The 15373-nt window shown below is 43.6% G+C and overlaps 1 protein-coding gene across 2 annotated transcripts in view; it reads left to right on the top strand.

The window, feature by feature from the left end:
- Positions 1-14523, top strand: part of TBC1D30 (TBC1 domain family member 30) — a 42580-nt gene extending 28057 nt beyond the window's left edge. The window contains exons 9-13 of one of the 2 annotated variants that reach the window (XM_055328992.1): positions 2423-2535; positions 4193-4332; positions 7356-7562; positions 7756-7791; positions 10890-14523. In XM_055328992.1, coding sequence (XP_055184967.1) covers positions 2423-2535; positions 4193-4332; positions 7356-7562; positions 7756-7791; positions 10890-11674 — 1281 coding nt within the window. In that variant the 3' untranslated portion in view covers positions 11675-14523. The remainder of the gene's footprint in view (positions 1-2422; positions 2536-4192; positions 4333-7355; positions 7563-7755; positions 7792-10889) is intronic. The other variant, XM_055328993.1, reaches the window with a different exon arrangement.
- The last annotated feature ends 850 nt before the right edge of the window (positions 14524-15373 follow it).

Raw genomic sequence — 15373 nt, forward strand, 5'->3', positions numbered from 1 at the left:
CTGGGATCCAATTATGGTGGGCCATAAATCTGTCAGCAAACGTGAAATGGCTCCAGATGAAAAATGTGGGCTGCACGTAAGGTCTTCATCTTTGAGCCTGAAGACATGGAAGGAGTCTGTCTTCCTGGTGGTCTTCCCCAGTTCTTTCAGTTCTGTGCCACACACAAAATAATCTGCTGGGTTTTTTCCTTCTATAAATCACATCCCCCCCCTCTTTTTTTAAAATTAGCAGTGGTTGCTTTAAAAAAATTGACATGGTCTGGAAAAGAGTTTGGGAGGATGCAGGTGAAATCGTGTATAGAGATTTCAGTAAAACATTTGACAGTCTCTCATGACTTCCTTGAGGGCAATAGAGAGAAAACTGGGGTGCTGCTGTTAGAAGGGTTTGTAGGTGCTGGGGAAACCTACCCCGAAGTGCTCGTCAGTAATGATTGTTACCTGAGTGGGCAGGGGAGAGCGCTCCTTTGCCATGATGTAGGATCTGCCCTTGGACTGCTCACCTTTTTTTTTTTTTTTTTAATTTAAAGATGTATTTATTTATTTATTTGAGAGAGAGAGGGTATGTGGTGGTGGGGAGGGGCAGAGGGAGAGGAAGAGAGAGAATCCCAAGCAGACTGCTTGCTGAGCACAGAGCCTGGCACGGGGCTCGATCCCAGGACCCCTGAGGTCCTGACCTGGCTGAAACCAAGAGTTGGACACTCCACTGACTGAGCCATTCAGGCACTCTTGGACTGTTTTTACTTTTTTCCGCCAGTGATGGCGTGGAAATGACAAGGATGTGGATGCTTGTCCAAAAGAAGGATAGTGTTTGATGAATTAGTGCTGTCAGGTGATTCGTAATGTATCTTTCTGGGAATCTGTTGTAAATCTCTGATTTATGAAGTTGGAAACCTAGAGTAGAGCTTCTCAGGTGCTCTGAGGACTGTGGTGATGTGTGGTGCACATCCTTGGCATTAACTTGCCTTCAAATGTAAGACCTTCGAATAAGTGAGTGAATATATGTGAAAAAGTAGTATAAACACATTGGTTTCAGGAGCACTGATTTCTTCTTTGAAGGACTAACTGAAAGTAAAGGATAAAGAAAGAAAGACCAAAAAAGCACCAATGGGGCCAGTTTTCTTTTCGGTCAGGTGTCTGAAGCTGAGTGGAAGCTTGAAGGAGCTTGCTGGGAGCCGTGACCAATTACCCTGGGGCAGGATGGGATGAAATAGGGGCAGGATGGACTTCCCATTCCTTCCCACTCTTCATGAGACTGGACAAGGAAATATTTTGGTAACTTTTTATAAAACTGGCAAAAATAAAACGCAAGTGACTCTTTAGCTGGATATCCTACTAATTGTCTTCAGTGAGACGTTTTACTTCATTTATAAGGAATTTTCCAATTCCTAGTATTAATAATTTCCTCTTTTAAACTTGAATCCAAATGGTAGGGGTTTCTTTTTTAAAATTATCACGGTATAGTTGACCTATAACATTGTTAGTTTTAGGTTAATGGCTTCCTGGGAGACATGAAATGAAGTCTGATTAATATACATTTTCTGGTGAATGAGTAGTTGAAGCATTGAAGATGTATGTTCGGAGCAGTTACATGTTAGTAAAATTAAGAGAACGCACTGAATTACTTTCCTCCTGCTGATAAGTGATATATAATTTTGAAATTCTGGAGGAAGCACAGGTGCTTTTCCCATTTTTATTTATAGATTTTTAACAGCCTATGCTTTACACACTTTTTTTTTCTTTAAAAATAACAGCTAACAATTTTCACCTAGAACTCATTCACAGACATTTGAAAAGGTGGTATCTTTGGAGAAAGCATGCAGGTGATCATAAGATCATCCACTAGACTTAATTTTGTCCAGAAGGCTGACATTAAATGTCTGTAAAAATCATCAAAGCTTTGAAACAAATAAGCCCTACATACGAAGATCATGGATGCGTACTTTGTTAAAGAAGTAATAGGTAGGGGGCGCCTGGGTGGCTCAGATGGTTAGATCTCAGATCAAGGCATCTGACTCTTGATCCCAGCTCAGGTCTTGATCTTGGGGTTGTGAGTTTGGGCCCTGTGTTGGGCTCCATGCCCAGCTTTAAAAAAAAAAAAGGTAATAGGAGCTGTGAATTTCTGAATTAACCCACCTGTCACTTGGGCTGGGAGGAAGTCAGACTGCCCCCACCTGCCACCCATGTTCACCACCTGGAATGCCCAGCACAGCTGGATTGATTTGACGACTCAGCGTTGTGTTTATCAATATTCTTTTGTCTTTGTCTAAAGCAGGTATTGAAGTAGAATCTCTCCACCTGCTGTGTGAGGAGCAGAATCTACCTCTTCAAATCCAAATCATAAAACTTTAATGTTTTTCCAGGATTGATAAAAGCTGCTTAAAGCCACCATTTCAGACTTGGAATTTTTGCTTTTGTTTTTCAGACTGTTTATTCTATGGCTCCATTCCCTTTCCCACAATTGGCAGAGTTGAGGGAAAAATACACCTACAATATTACACCATTCCCAGCCACAGTTAAACCCACCTCACTTTCTGGGTAAGGTCTTTCCTCCCCGCCCCCTTTCTTGTTTTCATGATGGAAGACTTAGTATTTTAATGTGTTATTGTAACTTCATATTTGTTAAGCCCCAGATCTATATAGTCAAAGTATTTTGGCACTTAAAATCTGAATGTCTCTTTTCCCCAAAGTTTTGATTAAAATTCAAGATAGAGATTTTTAAAACTGTTCTTTCCAAAGCAGATTGGGACGTAAACTGAAGGAATATTTAGGACCCTACAACTTATTTAAAAATATCAAATACTAAACATTTTAATAATTAAAATAGTGTAGGACAGGCGCATGAAGAGACAGACGAGCTACTTTAAAATGTAAAGATGGAAGTTGACAAATATATATTAAATATATATAAATATATAAATATATTTATATATATTAATATATATAATATATGTATATTTGTGTGTATACACACACACACATATACCTATATGTATATATAGGAATTTAGTGTTTGAAAACTTATCAAGTACTGGGCTCCTGGGACTTGAACTGCAGAAGTACCAAAATATCAAATCAATAGTGAAAAATGTATTTAAGTGGAAAAAAAAGAAATAATAAAATTAGCAGAAGAAAATGTAGAAGAATATTTTTAGTTCTTTGGAACTGGGAAGGCCTTAATAACTGACTCAAAAACACTACGGAAAAAGTTAAGTACTTTAAAAAATAATTTTCTGCGTGACTAAGAACAGAACAAAACAAAACCTCCACAAGCAGGCACAAAAATATTCGTGAAAAAATATTTGTAATTGATAATCTCTCATACATAAAGTTCCTAGAAATCAATAAGAAAATGACCACACAACTGAAAAAATGATGAAAGAATGGCAATGGGTAGTTTATATAAGAGGCAGCATCACTTATATCAAGAGAAATGTAGCTTAAAACTAGATGAGACTATTTTTTTTTTATCTGTCAGATTGATAAAAGTTCAAAAGGTTGACATGCACTCTGTTGATGAGGTTATAGGGAAACACTCTTGCATGTTGCTGGTTGGAGGTTAATTATTACAATATTTGTGACAGGCAATTTGGCAGTATTTCCCCAGATTACTAGTCCATATATCCTTTGACCCAGCAATTTACCTTTATGGCTTATCCCACAAATATATTTGTGCACCTGCAAAACACAGTATCTATAAGGTTATTTATTGCAGCATTGCTTATAATAGCAGATGAGTGGAAACCACTCAGGTGTACATCATTAGCGGCCTGGTTTCCAACATGGGTTATATGCATACAGTGTAGCGCAGCGATAAAAACAGGATGAAGCAGCTCTCTGTGTGAATGTGGAGATTTTTAGGTAAATAGATGCGCAGCGCAGAAGAGTGTATACAGTATGCTACTATTTATCCAGTAAAAGAAAAATAAGACTGTATAGTTATATTTGCTTACCTATGTATAAAGAAATTGAGAACACATCAGAAATTAGTAACAGTGGTCAGCTTTGGGAATTAGATGGGTCAAGGGCAGAAGTTGGACAGGGATAGGGGAGAGGCTTTCTATATATGTTATGTTTACAGTTCTATATAAAAAGTAAGTTCATGTCATTTAAACCATGTGACTATCATTTATGTTTTTAAAAAACACTACTATTTTCTTTGAATATTTCCGTTTCTTCTTTTATGTTTTCCAAGACGACATGGTAGGGTCAGAGACAGTGATGAGGAGAATGACCCAGACGATGAAGACGCTATCGCTAATGCAGTGGGGTGTCTTGGACCTTTCAGTGGGCTCCTGGCACCTGAACTGCAGAAGTACCAAAAGCAAGTTAAAGGTAAAGAGGTGGCTTTCTATTTAGGTGATCTCCGTGCATTGATTCACTCTGGCAAAGGTGTTATTATTTTGTCCCATAAATGCCTTTTATTTCCCGACCTGATTACTGGTATTAAACGTCTTTATTAAAAGTGTCTTCTCAGGGATCCCTGAGTGGCGCAGCGGTTTAGCGCCTGCCTTTGGCCCAGGGCGCGATCCTGGAGACCCGGGATCGAGTCCCACGTCAGGCTCCCGGTGCATGGAGCCTGCTTCTCCCTCTGCCTGTGTCTCTGCCTCTCTCTCTCTCTCTGTGACTATCATAAAAAAAAAAAAAAAAAAAAAAAAGTGTCTTCTCTGTTACTTTATCTTTTTAAAAAACTTAATTAAATAATTATTTTTAAAAAAGATTTTATTTATTTCTTTGAGACAGAGAGAGAGAGAGAGAGAGAGAGAGAGAGAGAGAGAGATGGAGACAGCGATCGAGAGAGCACAAGCAAGGAGGAGAGGGAGAAGTAGGTTCCTCACTGAGCAGGGAGCCCGATGTGGGCCTTGATCCCAGGACATTGGGATCATGACCTGAGCTGAAGGCAGATGCCTAACTGACTGAGTCACCCAGGCACCCTTTTTTTAAAAAAACAATTTATTTAATTTATTATTGAGAGAGAGATAGAAAGTGCACGCATATGGGGGCAGAAGGAGAGAGAAAACCAAGCAGACTCCTTGCTGAATGTGGAGCCCAAGGCGGGGCTTGATCTCATGACCCTGAGATCATGACCTGAGCAGAAATCAAAAGTCAGTCACTTAACCAACTGAGCCACGTAGGTGCCCCTCCTTTATCATTTAGTAGGATCTCTCTGTTAGGTGCTGCATACATCATACGTATTTCTTTTTCATTCTGATATCTTTTGCCCCAGTTTATCTGATTCCATTTTGTATGTTCAGTTCTTTAGCTCAGAACCTGGCACACAGTGGATGCTTCCTACATTCTGTTTGAGTTTAATTGATATGGACTTGCTTCTTTTCCACTATGGAAATGTCCTCTGAAATATTATGATAGCCTTGACTTGTATTTGAGTGATTAGAAACTCATTATCTCATTATCTCATACGCCCTTCTGCGTAGCCCATGGTTTCTAGTTGTGAAGAGATAATCTCCACCTACCAGGTCTTTTAGTGGTTTATTTGAACAAAGTAGAACAAATATACTCCCTCTTCTATTGGAAGTCTCTTCCCATCTTTGAGAACAGCCGTCATGTCCCCCAAATCCTTCTCTGTGGTCCAAGTTGAGGATTTTTCAAAAGATGTGACTTCCAGAACTTTGAATATCCTGTATATTCACCTTTTAATGCCCTGTCGTTTGGTAGTGTCCTTCTTAAGATGTGTGCTTTGAACTGGATGCTATGCTACATTTGTTCTTTTCTTGTGGAGAATGGACTTCCTGTGGTCTGGGCACCATCGATGTAATGAACTCTTTTGAAGCAGTTCATGGTTCTCCCACTATGTTCTTTCCTATTTGGGGTGGCGGTTCCTCCTCTAGGACATCTGCTTTGCTTCTTCTAGTTTGAGGACCATTCTCCTTGGTGAAAGAGGACAAGGACAGAAGATATCAGGTCCTTCTTTGTTCTCTCTGCCCTCCACTAACTTCATACCACCTTCTCAGAGTCGTGGGGCTATCTTCTCAGTTTTGTTCTTTATGTTTAGAAGGTTTATTTTTGTTTGTTTGGCTGGTTTTTTTTTTCCCCCTCAGTTGTGAGTAGTTTTTGGTAGTCTTTTCCTCAAACCTCAGCTTGTTTTGAGTATTAAATGGTTTTGGTTCAAATGTGATTTTGTGTGTATATCCTTGCTATGTACTCGCCTCTCATCTTTTTAAATGGCTTTTAAAAGATCTAAACTCAGCGAGAGTCCTGTTGATTTTGTAATGCCCTCCACCCCTTCTCTTTGTTGCCAGAATTTCAGCTTTTGGTGTTTAGCCATGAAATCAATACGTATTTTAACTCTAAAATTTTTCCGCCTGCATTTCTGTAGTCTAGGTATATGTCCCCTCTTTTTATTCCTTCTGTTTTCTTTCTGTGTAGCTGGTAACGTGCTTCAGGATGATAGGATCACTTTTTCCTAAGTTTTATAGCTAGTCTTTTTTGTCAGTTTTGAGTAAATTCAGATTAGCAGGTCCCCTTTGAATTTTTTTTTCTCCTTAAAAAAGGGTCTTCAGTAGAAAAGAAAGTAAATTTATCTGATGTTTAGACTGTATCTGAATAACGCTTTTAGTAGATGTTAGGATAGTTAAAGTCCCCCATTAAACATTTTTTAAAAGCTTATTCCCAGGCCACTATTATACACTGTGCTAGAAAAGCCTGTGCAGTATGTGTGTATGCTCTCACACAGTGGCTTATTTCTGGTTCTTAGATGTAAGCTCAATTTTATTTAAGGGACGAATCTCCTAGCTGTAGGTGTCAGAAGCAGAAACTACAGCAGACAAAAACACACGTAGTAGACAGTGGGAAATGTTTGTTGAATGAAAAAAAAAAAACATTCATTGTTAGAGATGCAGGGATCCCAAGTTCTGATAATTTTATAGAATGTGTTGCTGTTTTTAACTTAAGAAAAACTCACTTTTAATCACAGACTAAACTCTATAATCAGTTCTTTATAAATCCTCATGCCATTATATGCAAACCTCTAAACTGACTTTAGACATTTGGAGTTCTATTTTCCTAAGGGAATTTTAGAAAGTAGCAGTGACTTTTATGTGGAAAGAGTTGATCTTTGGTGTCCATAATGAACAAAGTGGTAACAAAATCAAACAGGGAACCCACCTAGCTCATTTCAGACCCACAGTTAGGCTAGTAAGAAAATGCAGAATTTTTTTCAGGGCCAAAGAAAAACATGTACAAGACAAATTGTAGCTTTTTTTTTTTTTTTTTTTTTTTTTGTGGTTAGAATTCCAAGGAAATTAAGATACTACCACAGGGCCTGGTGTCATCAGTTCTCGTTTAGTGCCTTTCTCCTCCATGACACTGTGTCCTTATGTCTCTCCCCTTGAGTGCAGAACCGAATGAAGAGCAGAGCCTACGGGCTAATAACATCGCGGAGCTGAGTCCAGGAGCAATCAATTCCTGCCGAAGTGAATACCACGCAGCTTTTAACAGCATGATGATGGAACGCATGACCACGGATATCAATGCACTAAAGCGGCAGTATTCTCGGATTAAGAAGAAGCAGCAGCAGCAGGTGCATCAGGTGTATATCAGGGCAGGTAATGTGATTTTTTTTTTTTTTTTTTTTAGGTAATGTGATTTTGAAACAGTTTTAACTCTGTCACCTTGTGAAGAAAAGAACGCGTATTCCTAGGATAGCCTCAGAATCGCAGCTCTCTGTAGCTTAGCATCCACAGACACAGCTGGCATGAGCTCATAGCGTCTTTAGCATCTCATTTTCTATTTTATCAGGCTCTACAGAAGAAAAAGACCATGGGTTCCTTTCAGGTACCAAGAACCAGGCAATCGATGGTATTAAACACATCTTCATTATGTGTGCTTGTGGAGAGGGGTTGGCAGATGATTAAAATGTTGCAAAAGCCATGTAGTCCTTGGACTTGAGACATTTTTGGAGCTATTACCTCTGGCACGTATTCATCTGTGTGCCAGTCAAGTAAGCTGTCCACCAGTCATGTAGGTAGTAATACAACTGATAGTTGTGGTCAGAGAAGAAGGAAAAACCCATTCCTGCCTCACTGATGGGTTAGAAGCGTCTTGGGGGTCTGCTGAGAAGAGCGTAATTGCAATGCAGTTGGAAATGCTCTTTTCCAAGGACTGTCAAACCGCCTTTTTCTTTTTCTCTTTAAATTCCGAAAATCCCAGTGAACAGTCTGCTTTTATTATTTAATACATGCTGATTTGGGGAGTGCTTTGGCTTGTGCTAAGTGAAATCCTAATGCAAATGATGCCTGCCTGGTATTAATCAAAATATGAAAGTTGACCTGTTTTTAAGAGGCTTGTGAGCATGTGACTGATCTTGCACAAAAACTGAACTTATCTTCCACTTAGAAGGCAGGAGTTGGCAACTTCCAAAGATTCTTACTTCAACCTGAATCACTAAAAAGGAAAACACAAAAGAAACAACTGTAGCACTTTAGTTTTCAAAGTGTTGGCTCCTACATATCCTTATTTTGTCCTTAAAGCAAATCTGTAAGGAGGGTAAGGATGGATTTTTTTTTTTTATATCCTTTTAAAAGAGGAGGAAATGGTGACTCAGGAAGGCTTATTAGCAGGGTCATGTGGCTGTGGTGGGTGGCTAGGCCAGGGCTAGACCCCTGTGTTCTGATTCTTTTCATAGTCCCCTTTTTTTATTTTTATTTTTTATTTTTTTATTTTTTATTTTTTTTAGTCCCCTTTTTTTAGCTGCATCGTACACATCTGTGGGTGGGATGGTGAGCAGGGGTATTGCCACTGGGTATTAAATGAGCTCAATACCTTGTGCTCTAGTCAGGGGTCAGCAAACTGTGTGCCACAGGCCAAATCCTTCTAGCTGCCTGTTTTCGTAAAGAAAGTTTTATTGGAATCCAGGCATGCCCATTTATTTATATATTGTCTGACTGCTTTAAAATATTTATAGTCAGGTATTTTATTTTTTTACTTACTTATTTTTACTTTAAAGACTTTTAAAATTTATTTATTCATGAGAGACACACAGAGAGAGGCAGAGACATAGGGAGAGGGAGAAGCAGGCTCCATGCAGGGAGCCCGACGTGGGACTCGATCCCGGGACCCCGGGGTCCACTCCGTGAACTGAAGGCAGATGTTCAACCCCTGAGCCACCCAGGCATCCCCCAGTCAGGTCCTTTATAGGAAAAGTTTCCTGACTCTTGTCTAGATCACAGTTTATTTGGTTCTTTTTAGGGAGAGATTGCTTGCTCAATGGCAAAGTTCTAAAGCATTGCTTCTGAACTTCAGTGCGCATATAAATCACTTGGGGGATCTGTTAAAATGAAGACTCCGTTTCAGTAGGTTTGGGGTGGGGCTGAGATTATGCATTTCCAGCAAGTTCCCAGGTGATGCCAGTGCTGCTGGGTGGGGATCACACTTTGAGCAGCAAGCTTTTAGAGGTGATGGTAGACGATAGGATTAGCAGTGCTGGTAGGAGAGGTTGCACTTGATCTCAGCTTCCGAGAAGTAAAGGAAGGTGGTGAGGATGGCGGTTGAGGGACCAGCTTCCCAGGGTTGGGAGGTCAGGAAGTCAGGGCCTTTTGAACCTGATAGCTTCTGTTTTTGTGGAGCAATTGGAGGAAAAGTGGTTTGCTTGGGAGTAAGTTAAGGGACTAAGGTGGGAGAGGGGAAACAATAATACAGATTTGAGCAGGTTATTGGATGGAAGAAGGAAAGAAGATGATTGTTTAGTGGCTTTGAGGACACAACGAAATAGGAGTTAATGAATCTGGAGAGCTTTGTGTTCACATGTCTGTGTGATTTCCACCACCCCCCCTTTGGGGAAAGATAACACGATTTGTTGTGGGATTTTGCTAGGTCTAAAGATGTAGGGATGTTGAGAATGTGTGGTTATTGCTGAGACAGGAGTCCCCATGGCCAGCCATGCACGTAGCCTGGTAGCGTCGGTGACCCAGAGATAGAGGAGGGCTTATGTGTGGGAAGTTTGAAAGATCGAAGAACCAAAGTCTCTCTGATTTAGTACCACAGGTGGCGATATTGAGAGCCTGAGAGCTAGAAGAGTCCAAGAGAAGGATAGGAGAGTTAAAGATTATTCAGGTAAGGTAGGTCCGAGTGCCGAGGTTTAGGATGGAGTTGGGTCAGTCAGAGAAACAGTAAAGTAACTGGGGGGGACTAGTAAGATATGGGGTGAAGAGAGGACACTTGTCAATATTTTCAACAAGGACTAGAGTGTGACCAGAGGTAGGTGACAGCAGTCGAGAAGCTGTAGAAGGGAGTTCAGCCGGGTGACGCGGACGTCTGGAGGAAGCCCGTTCATACAGAGCTGGTGGGGCCGTCTGCCCGCCGCTGTCATCTCTGGGGCCATGTGTACTTGAGCCTTCAAAGTCCACTGAGGACGTGGAGCGCTTTTCCCCTCTTAGGACCAGGTGCCAGGGAGCAGTGACTTCACTGAGTTTTTACCACCTTCTTCTCACTTCTCTCATCCTGCTGTCTCTCACTCCATAATGCACCGGGTGTTCTTTTCCTACCTCTCCGAAGCTAACAGCTGATAATCCATATGGTCATGGAGTTTGACTTATTTTTAAAAATGCCTTCTAAGCATTTCTAGAAACAAGACCTCTGAGGTGGTTTCTCGGAGACCAAAACTCGTGCTAAGGAACAGTAGGGTGTCCGCACTTCAGCGAGCCTGCCCATTCCGTATCCTCGGCCTCTTTGTCCTCCTCTTTGAAGAGGAGGGACTTAGGTAGTCCAGGCTTTACAGTTGAATTCAGTGTTTGTTGCCTTCAGTCACGTGACTCTGTCCAAACCGGGGCAAGACCTGGGTGGGCTTGGAGGGGCCAAGCCCCGCGTGACTCCTGCGCCCCGACGGCCGGGTCCTCTGCGGTGCGTTTCACACAACCTTTCACCATTTCTTCCAGACAAAGGGCCAGTGACCAGCATTCTCCCGTCTCAGGTAAACAACTCTCCAGTCATCAACCACCTTCTTCTAGGAAAGAAGATGAAAATGTCCAACAGGCCTGCCAAGAACGCGGTCATCCACATCCCCGGTCACACGGGAGGCAAGACATCTCCTGTCCCCTATGAAGACCTCAAGACAAAGCTCAATTCGCCCTGGCGGACCCACATCCGAGTCCACAAAAAGAACATGACGAGGACCAAGAGTCAGCTGGGCTGCGGGGACACCGTTGGGCTGATAGAGGAGCAGAGCGAGGGTGGCAAGACGAGCGGCCCGGGGGCAGCAGAGGGTCCGTCCAGTTGTGCAGCCACAGCTGGAGGAGGAGACGGCAGCTGCTCTGAAGGCAGCGCCGGGAGGACGATTGAAGGACAGTCTCCGGAGCCACCCTTTGGGGAGGCCGACGCCGACGTGTCTGCGGTCCAGGTGAAGTTAGAGGCCTTGGAGCTGAAGCAGAGGGATGCTGCTGCCGACCCTGAGCCCAAGGCACGCCCGCCCTGCCCGCAGCACTTCCCAGAGCCCGATGCCCCTGGTGAGCACAAAGCCGCCAGCAGACCCGCCCAGGGCGGCCACCCGAAAGCGCCCCTCTTTAGCCCTTTCCCCAGCGTCAAACCACTGCGCAAGTCAGCCACTGCCAGGAATTTGGGGTTATATGGTCCTACGGAAAGAACCCCAACCGTGCACTTTCCCCACATGAGCAGGAGCTTCAGCAAGTCTGGTGGCGGCAACAGCAGCACTAAGAAACGGTGACGGGCCTCAAGCTCCACGTAGATGCACCTTCTCCTGGCGGTGGAGGGGTTCCAGCTGAATGGCTCCGAGACAGTCGTAGCTGTCCAATGGAAACGAGTAGATCGGTTCAGAGATGAACACCAATCCGTAAACATGGGAAATGGGCCTTTCCTAAGGGGAGCCAGAACGGGGTGTGTTTTCCCCACCCACCCATAACTGATCCAGCAAATTCTTGTGGCCAGAATAAATACCGTAGTTTTAAAGTGTGAAGTTTTCCCAATTTTTCATTGTGAGTTGTTTAGACAACCGTGTCTCTAGGCTATCGACCCCTCCTCCTCCTCCTTCCCATTCTGAGAACCTTCGCGGTCCCTGGGACACCGCTCCCCCAAACCTTCTGGTTCTCTGGGTGTTAACCGATCCTCAAGCATGCACACACTAGCTTGCTAGAACAGAAACTGTGAAAAGGAAGTAAGTGTCTTAGTTGCAAAAACAAAAAACTTCCCAGTTTTCCTCTTCCTGCCCCACTGGGGGAATGTTTGTGTGTGTGAGTTTGTCTTTTAATAGTTCCCTTCAGCCAGTTTTAAGATTTTTTTTTTTAATTCTTATGCTGAAGTGCAAGAGAAAAATATAGATAGCCTTTCTTTGTATTTCTACCTGCAAAATGAAGAAAACCTCTATCTGTTGAAATTTAGGTTGGCCCACCAACTTGAAGATCTTATGCAGAGAACACACACTGGATATGCATTAAACAATCGCCCTGAGCAGCTTGCTGATTCCACTAAGCTTTTCCCAAGGTTCATTCTCTCCTCTTCAGAAGAGTCATGGTCCTCCGTGGTAGGATGACTTGGTGGCTTCTCCACGGAGCTGGTCCACGCGGCTCATTTACCCACCAGCTCTTCACGGCAGATGCGGCGAGGCCTCTGCTGCTCAAAAGCCAGAACACAGCACCTGCCACTCTGTTACTTGAATTTTGTGCTTCTTTGATTGGAGTACTTTGTGGAGTACTTTGTTACTTGAACACTGCCTTTCTTTGGAGAAGGCGTTAGTGCTTTTTAGCTCTCTCTTACCCACCTCTCCCCCGGTCCCAGCGGGTCAGAGACAGTACCTGTTCTTTCCACTATGCAGATGGGAGCTCTGAGTCACAACGGAGGTGAAGCAGCACTTCAGACACTCAAGGTAAATACTCCTGGTTGTTCAGCGTGACTTAAGTCACGTGTCCCCCGGTACAATAGGCGGATTGAATGCTCTTTGTGCACAGATGCATTGGCTACATAGGTTCTAAAAACCAAGCCCGGAAAGCCATTCACTACGCTCCCTCCAGACTCAGAGGACCTTTCTCCAGATGTCATAGAGGCCTGTGATGGCATTTCACAAAACCAGCTCTAACCTTTCGACCCAAAAAGGTAGTGCATTTTAAAGATGCTTTGTGCAGCTGTCATTTGTTTGAACAAAGTCTCACTCCTCAGTCCCCTTCTCTTACTATCATTGGAAGCATAGACTCAGCGTCTTTATCCTCATCTCTGAAAGACCTTGGCCACGCTTGCAGGCATATTGTTGATGCAGTCGATGCGAATTTGAGCTAATTGGATTGCCAATCCTGAAACCAAAGCTATAATTTTAGAGAGGGCTTTTACTACGAGAGGTATTAATTTTTATAATGGAGAATGTGGTTGTGTGGGCTCTTTTGAACAGAAAACACAAGAATGACATACAGTGAGAAAAGCCATTTAATCCCTTCTGTGGTATTTATACCCCCAAAGGAACTGAAGATGGAAAATATGACTAAAAAGTCATTGCGGTTTCGGTCTGGAATTCTGTGCCATCTGAAGTTAGCATGCCGCTGCTTAAAAAGCAGCCGTGCCCACCACCCCTGTCTTGGGAAGGGCGTAGGTGGAATGTTGGGCTTGCTTTGCATTCCACCCCCAGGGAATGGGACCCTCTGCTGAGTTTCCAAAGTTAAGCACATGACATGATTTTCTTCCATCTGCTAAAACTTTACAGATAACAATGATGCCACCTTCTATTCTTTCCTCCTCCCCCGTCCACGTGAGTCAGAATAGATTCATCCCTTTGGGGGTTGCCCGCCTCGAATAGACTATTGTTCCTTCTTCTCTTGAGTCAGCTCTCTGCTCCCCCAAGGATCTGGGTTCAGGGAGATGGGGAGGGGGGTGGAGGCCCCTTGCCACCGTCCTTAGGATGGTGCTGTTGCTGTCTGCGGGGTGTCTTAGCCTCAGCAGCACGTGTCCCCTCCGCCCCATTCCCTGGGGTTGGTCTTTCTGGAGGAGGGATAAAGGAGATGGCACATGCTTTGGAGTAAGTATGGATCCCAAATGAAAGAATGAGGAAATGAAAGGATGCTAGCTCTTTGGGGGGGCACCATGGCCTTGTCAGGATTTTAAAAACCGACGGATTTCCGTCAAAGCACTCTCTGTACCAATAACGTGCATGCATCCTACCATGTAATCGCAGCGTGAATCGGTTAATTTTGGAGCCTTGCCTACTTTAGAAAACGGGGACGTGTGCAGTAGCTGCTAGCACGCAGCATGTGCGAAGACCAGCCTGGACTCATCATCCTCGCCATGCCCTGGACACTGGGTGCAAGCACCAGAAGCACTTGCCAGTGGCCGTTTCTTTATTTTTAGCCCTGTCCCTGGTCGGGCCTTGTGCACGGAGTGGACTCCGACGCTTCTGCACCTCCTGCACCTCCATCCTCTTACAAAAGCCTCCAGATGATTTACACCTAGTTGGTAATGCTGACCTCTGGGCTGTCACTGTTTGAAACCATGTATTCCTTTTTTTCCGGGTCTCTATTGTTGTTCCGATGAATTGTACTGATTACAGACCTGTGCATAAAGATTCTCATTGTTGTAGCTGGTGTGCCGTTTTCTCTCTGAGCGCGTGCAGGGGATACTGTTGTGACATTGGCCTTCCCCTTCCCCTTCCCCTTCGACTCCCCCACCCCCACCTTGGTCACATGACCCAGGGAACCAGCCCAATAAGCTCCATCTCCTCCGACCTGATGACTGGATGGCTCATGACCTTTGAGGAACTTTGCAGAATAGCAGGTTCGTGAGTATGAAAAAACGGAGAGTTTCTTGAAGAACGTGTGTGTGAATGTACATGTGTGTGTAAAATTCACCTTTAGATTTTTTTAAAAGATTTTATTCATGAGAGACACAAACAGAGAGGCAGAGACCCAGGCAGAGGGAGAAGCAGGCTCCATGCAGGGAGCCCAACGTGGGACTCGATCCCCGGACCCCAGGATCATGACCAGGGCCAAAGGCAGGTGCTAAGCCGCTGAGCACCCGGGGATCCCCCTTTTAGATTAGTCATTTACCCTTGTTTTAATAAAATGGAACAGTAAGAATGTAGCCTAGCTCCCTGGTCTTATGGATTTTGGATGAACAGGGAGTTGGGGTCATGTGCACAGCTGCAGTCTGCTCCCCTCATAAAGTCTCCCTTTACCCTTTTTGAGCCACTTTCTTTGCTGCCTACAGCCATCCTTTGAGGCAGCATTTAAAATATGTGGTTTTTTCTAATTGAAGAAGTAGCATGTATTTTTAAAAAGATTTTATTTATTTATTCATGAAAGACACAGAAAGAGAGAGGCAGAGACACAGGCAGAGGGAGAAGCAGGCTCCATGCAGGAAGCCTGACGTGGGACTCGATCCCGGGACTCCAGGATCAGGCCCAGGGCTGAAGGTGGGGCTGAGCCACCAG

This window comes from Nyctereutes procyonoides, unplaced genomic scaffold, assembly GCF_905146905.1.
Source record: "Nyctereutes procyonoides isolate TBG_1078 unplaced genomic scaffold, NYPRO_anot_genome, whole genome shotgun sequence".
NCBI lineage: Eukaryota > Metazoa > Chordata > Mammalia > Carnivora > Canidae > Nyctereutes > Nyctereutes procyonoides.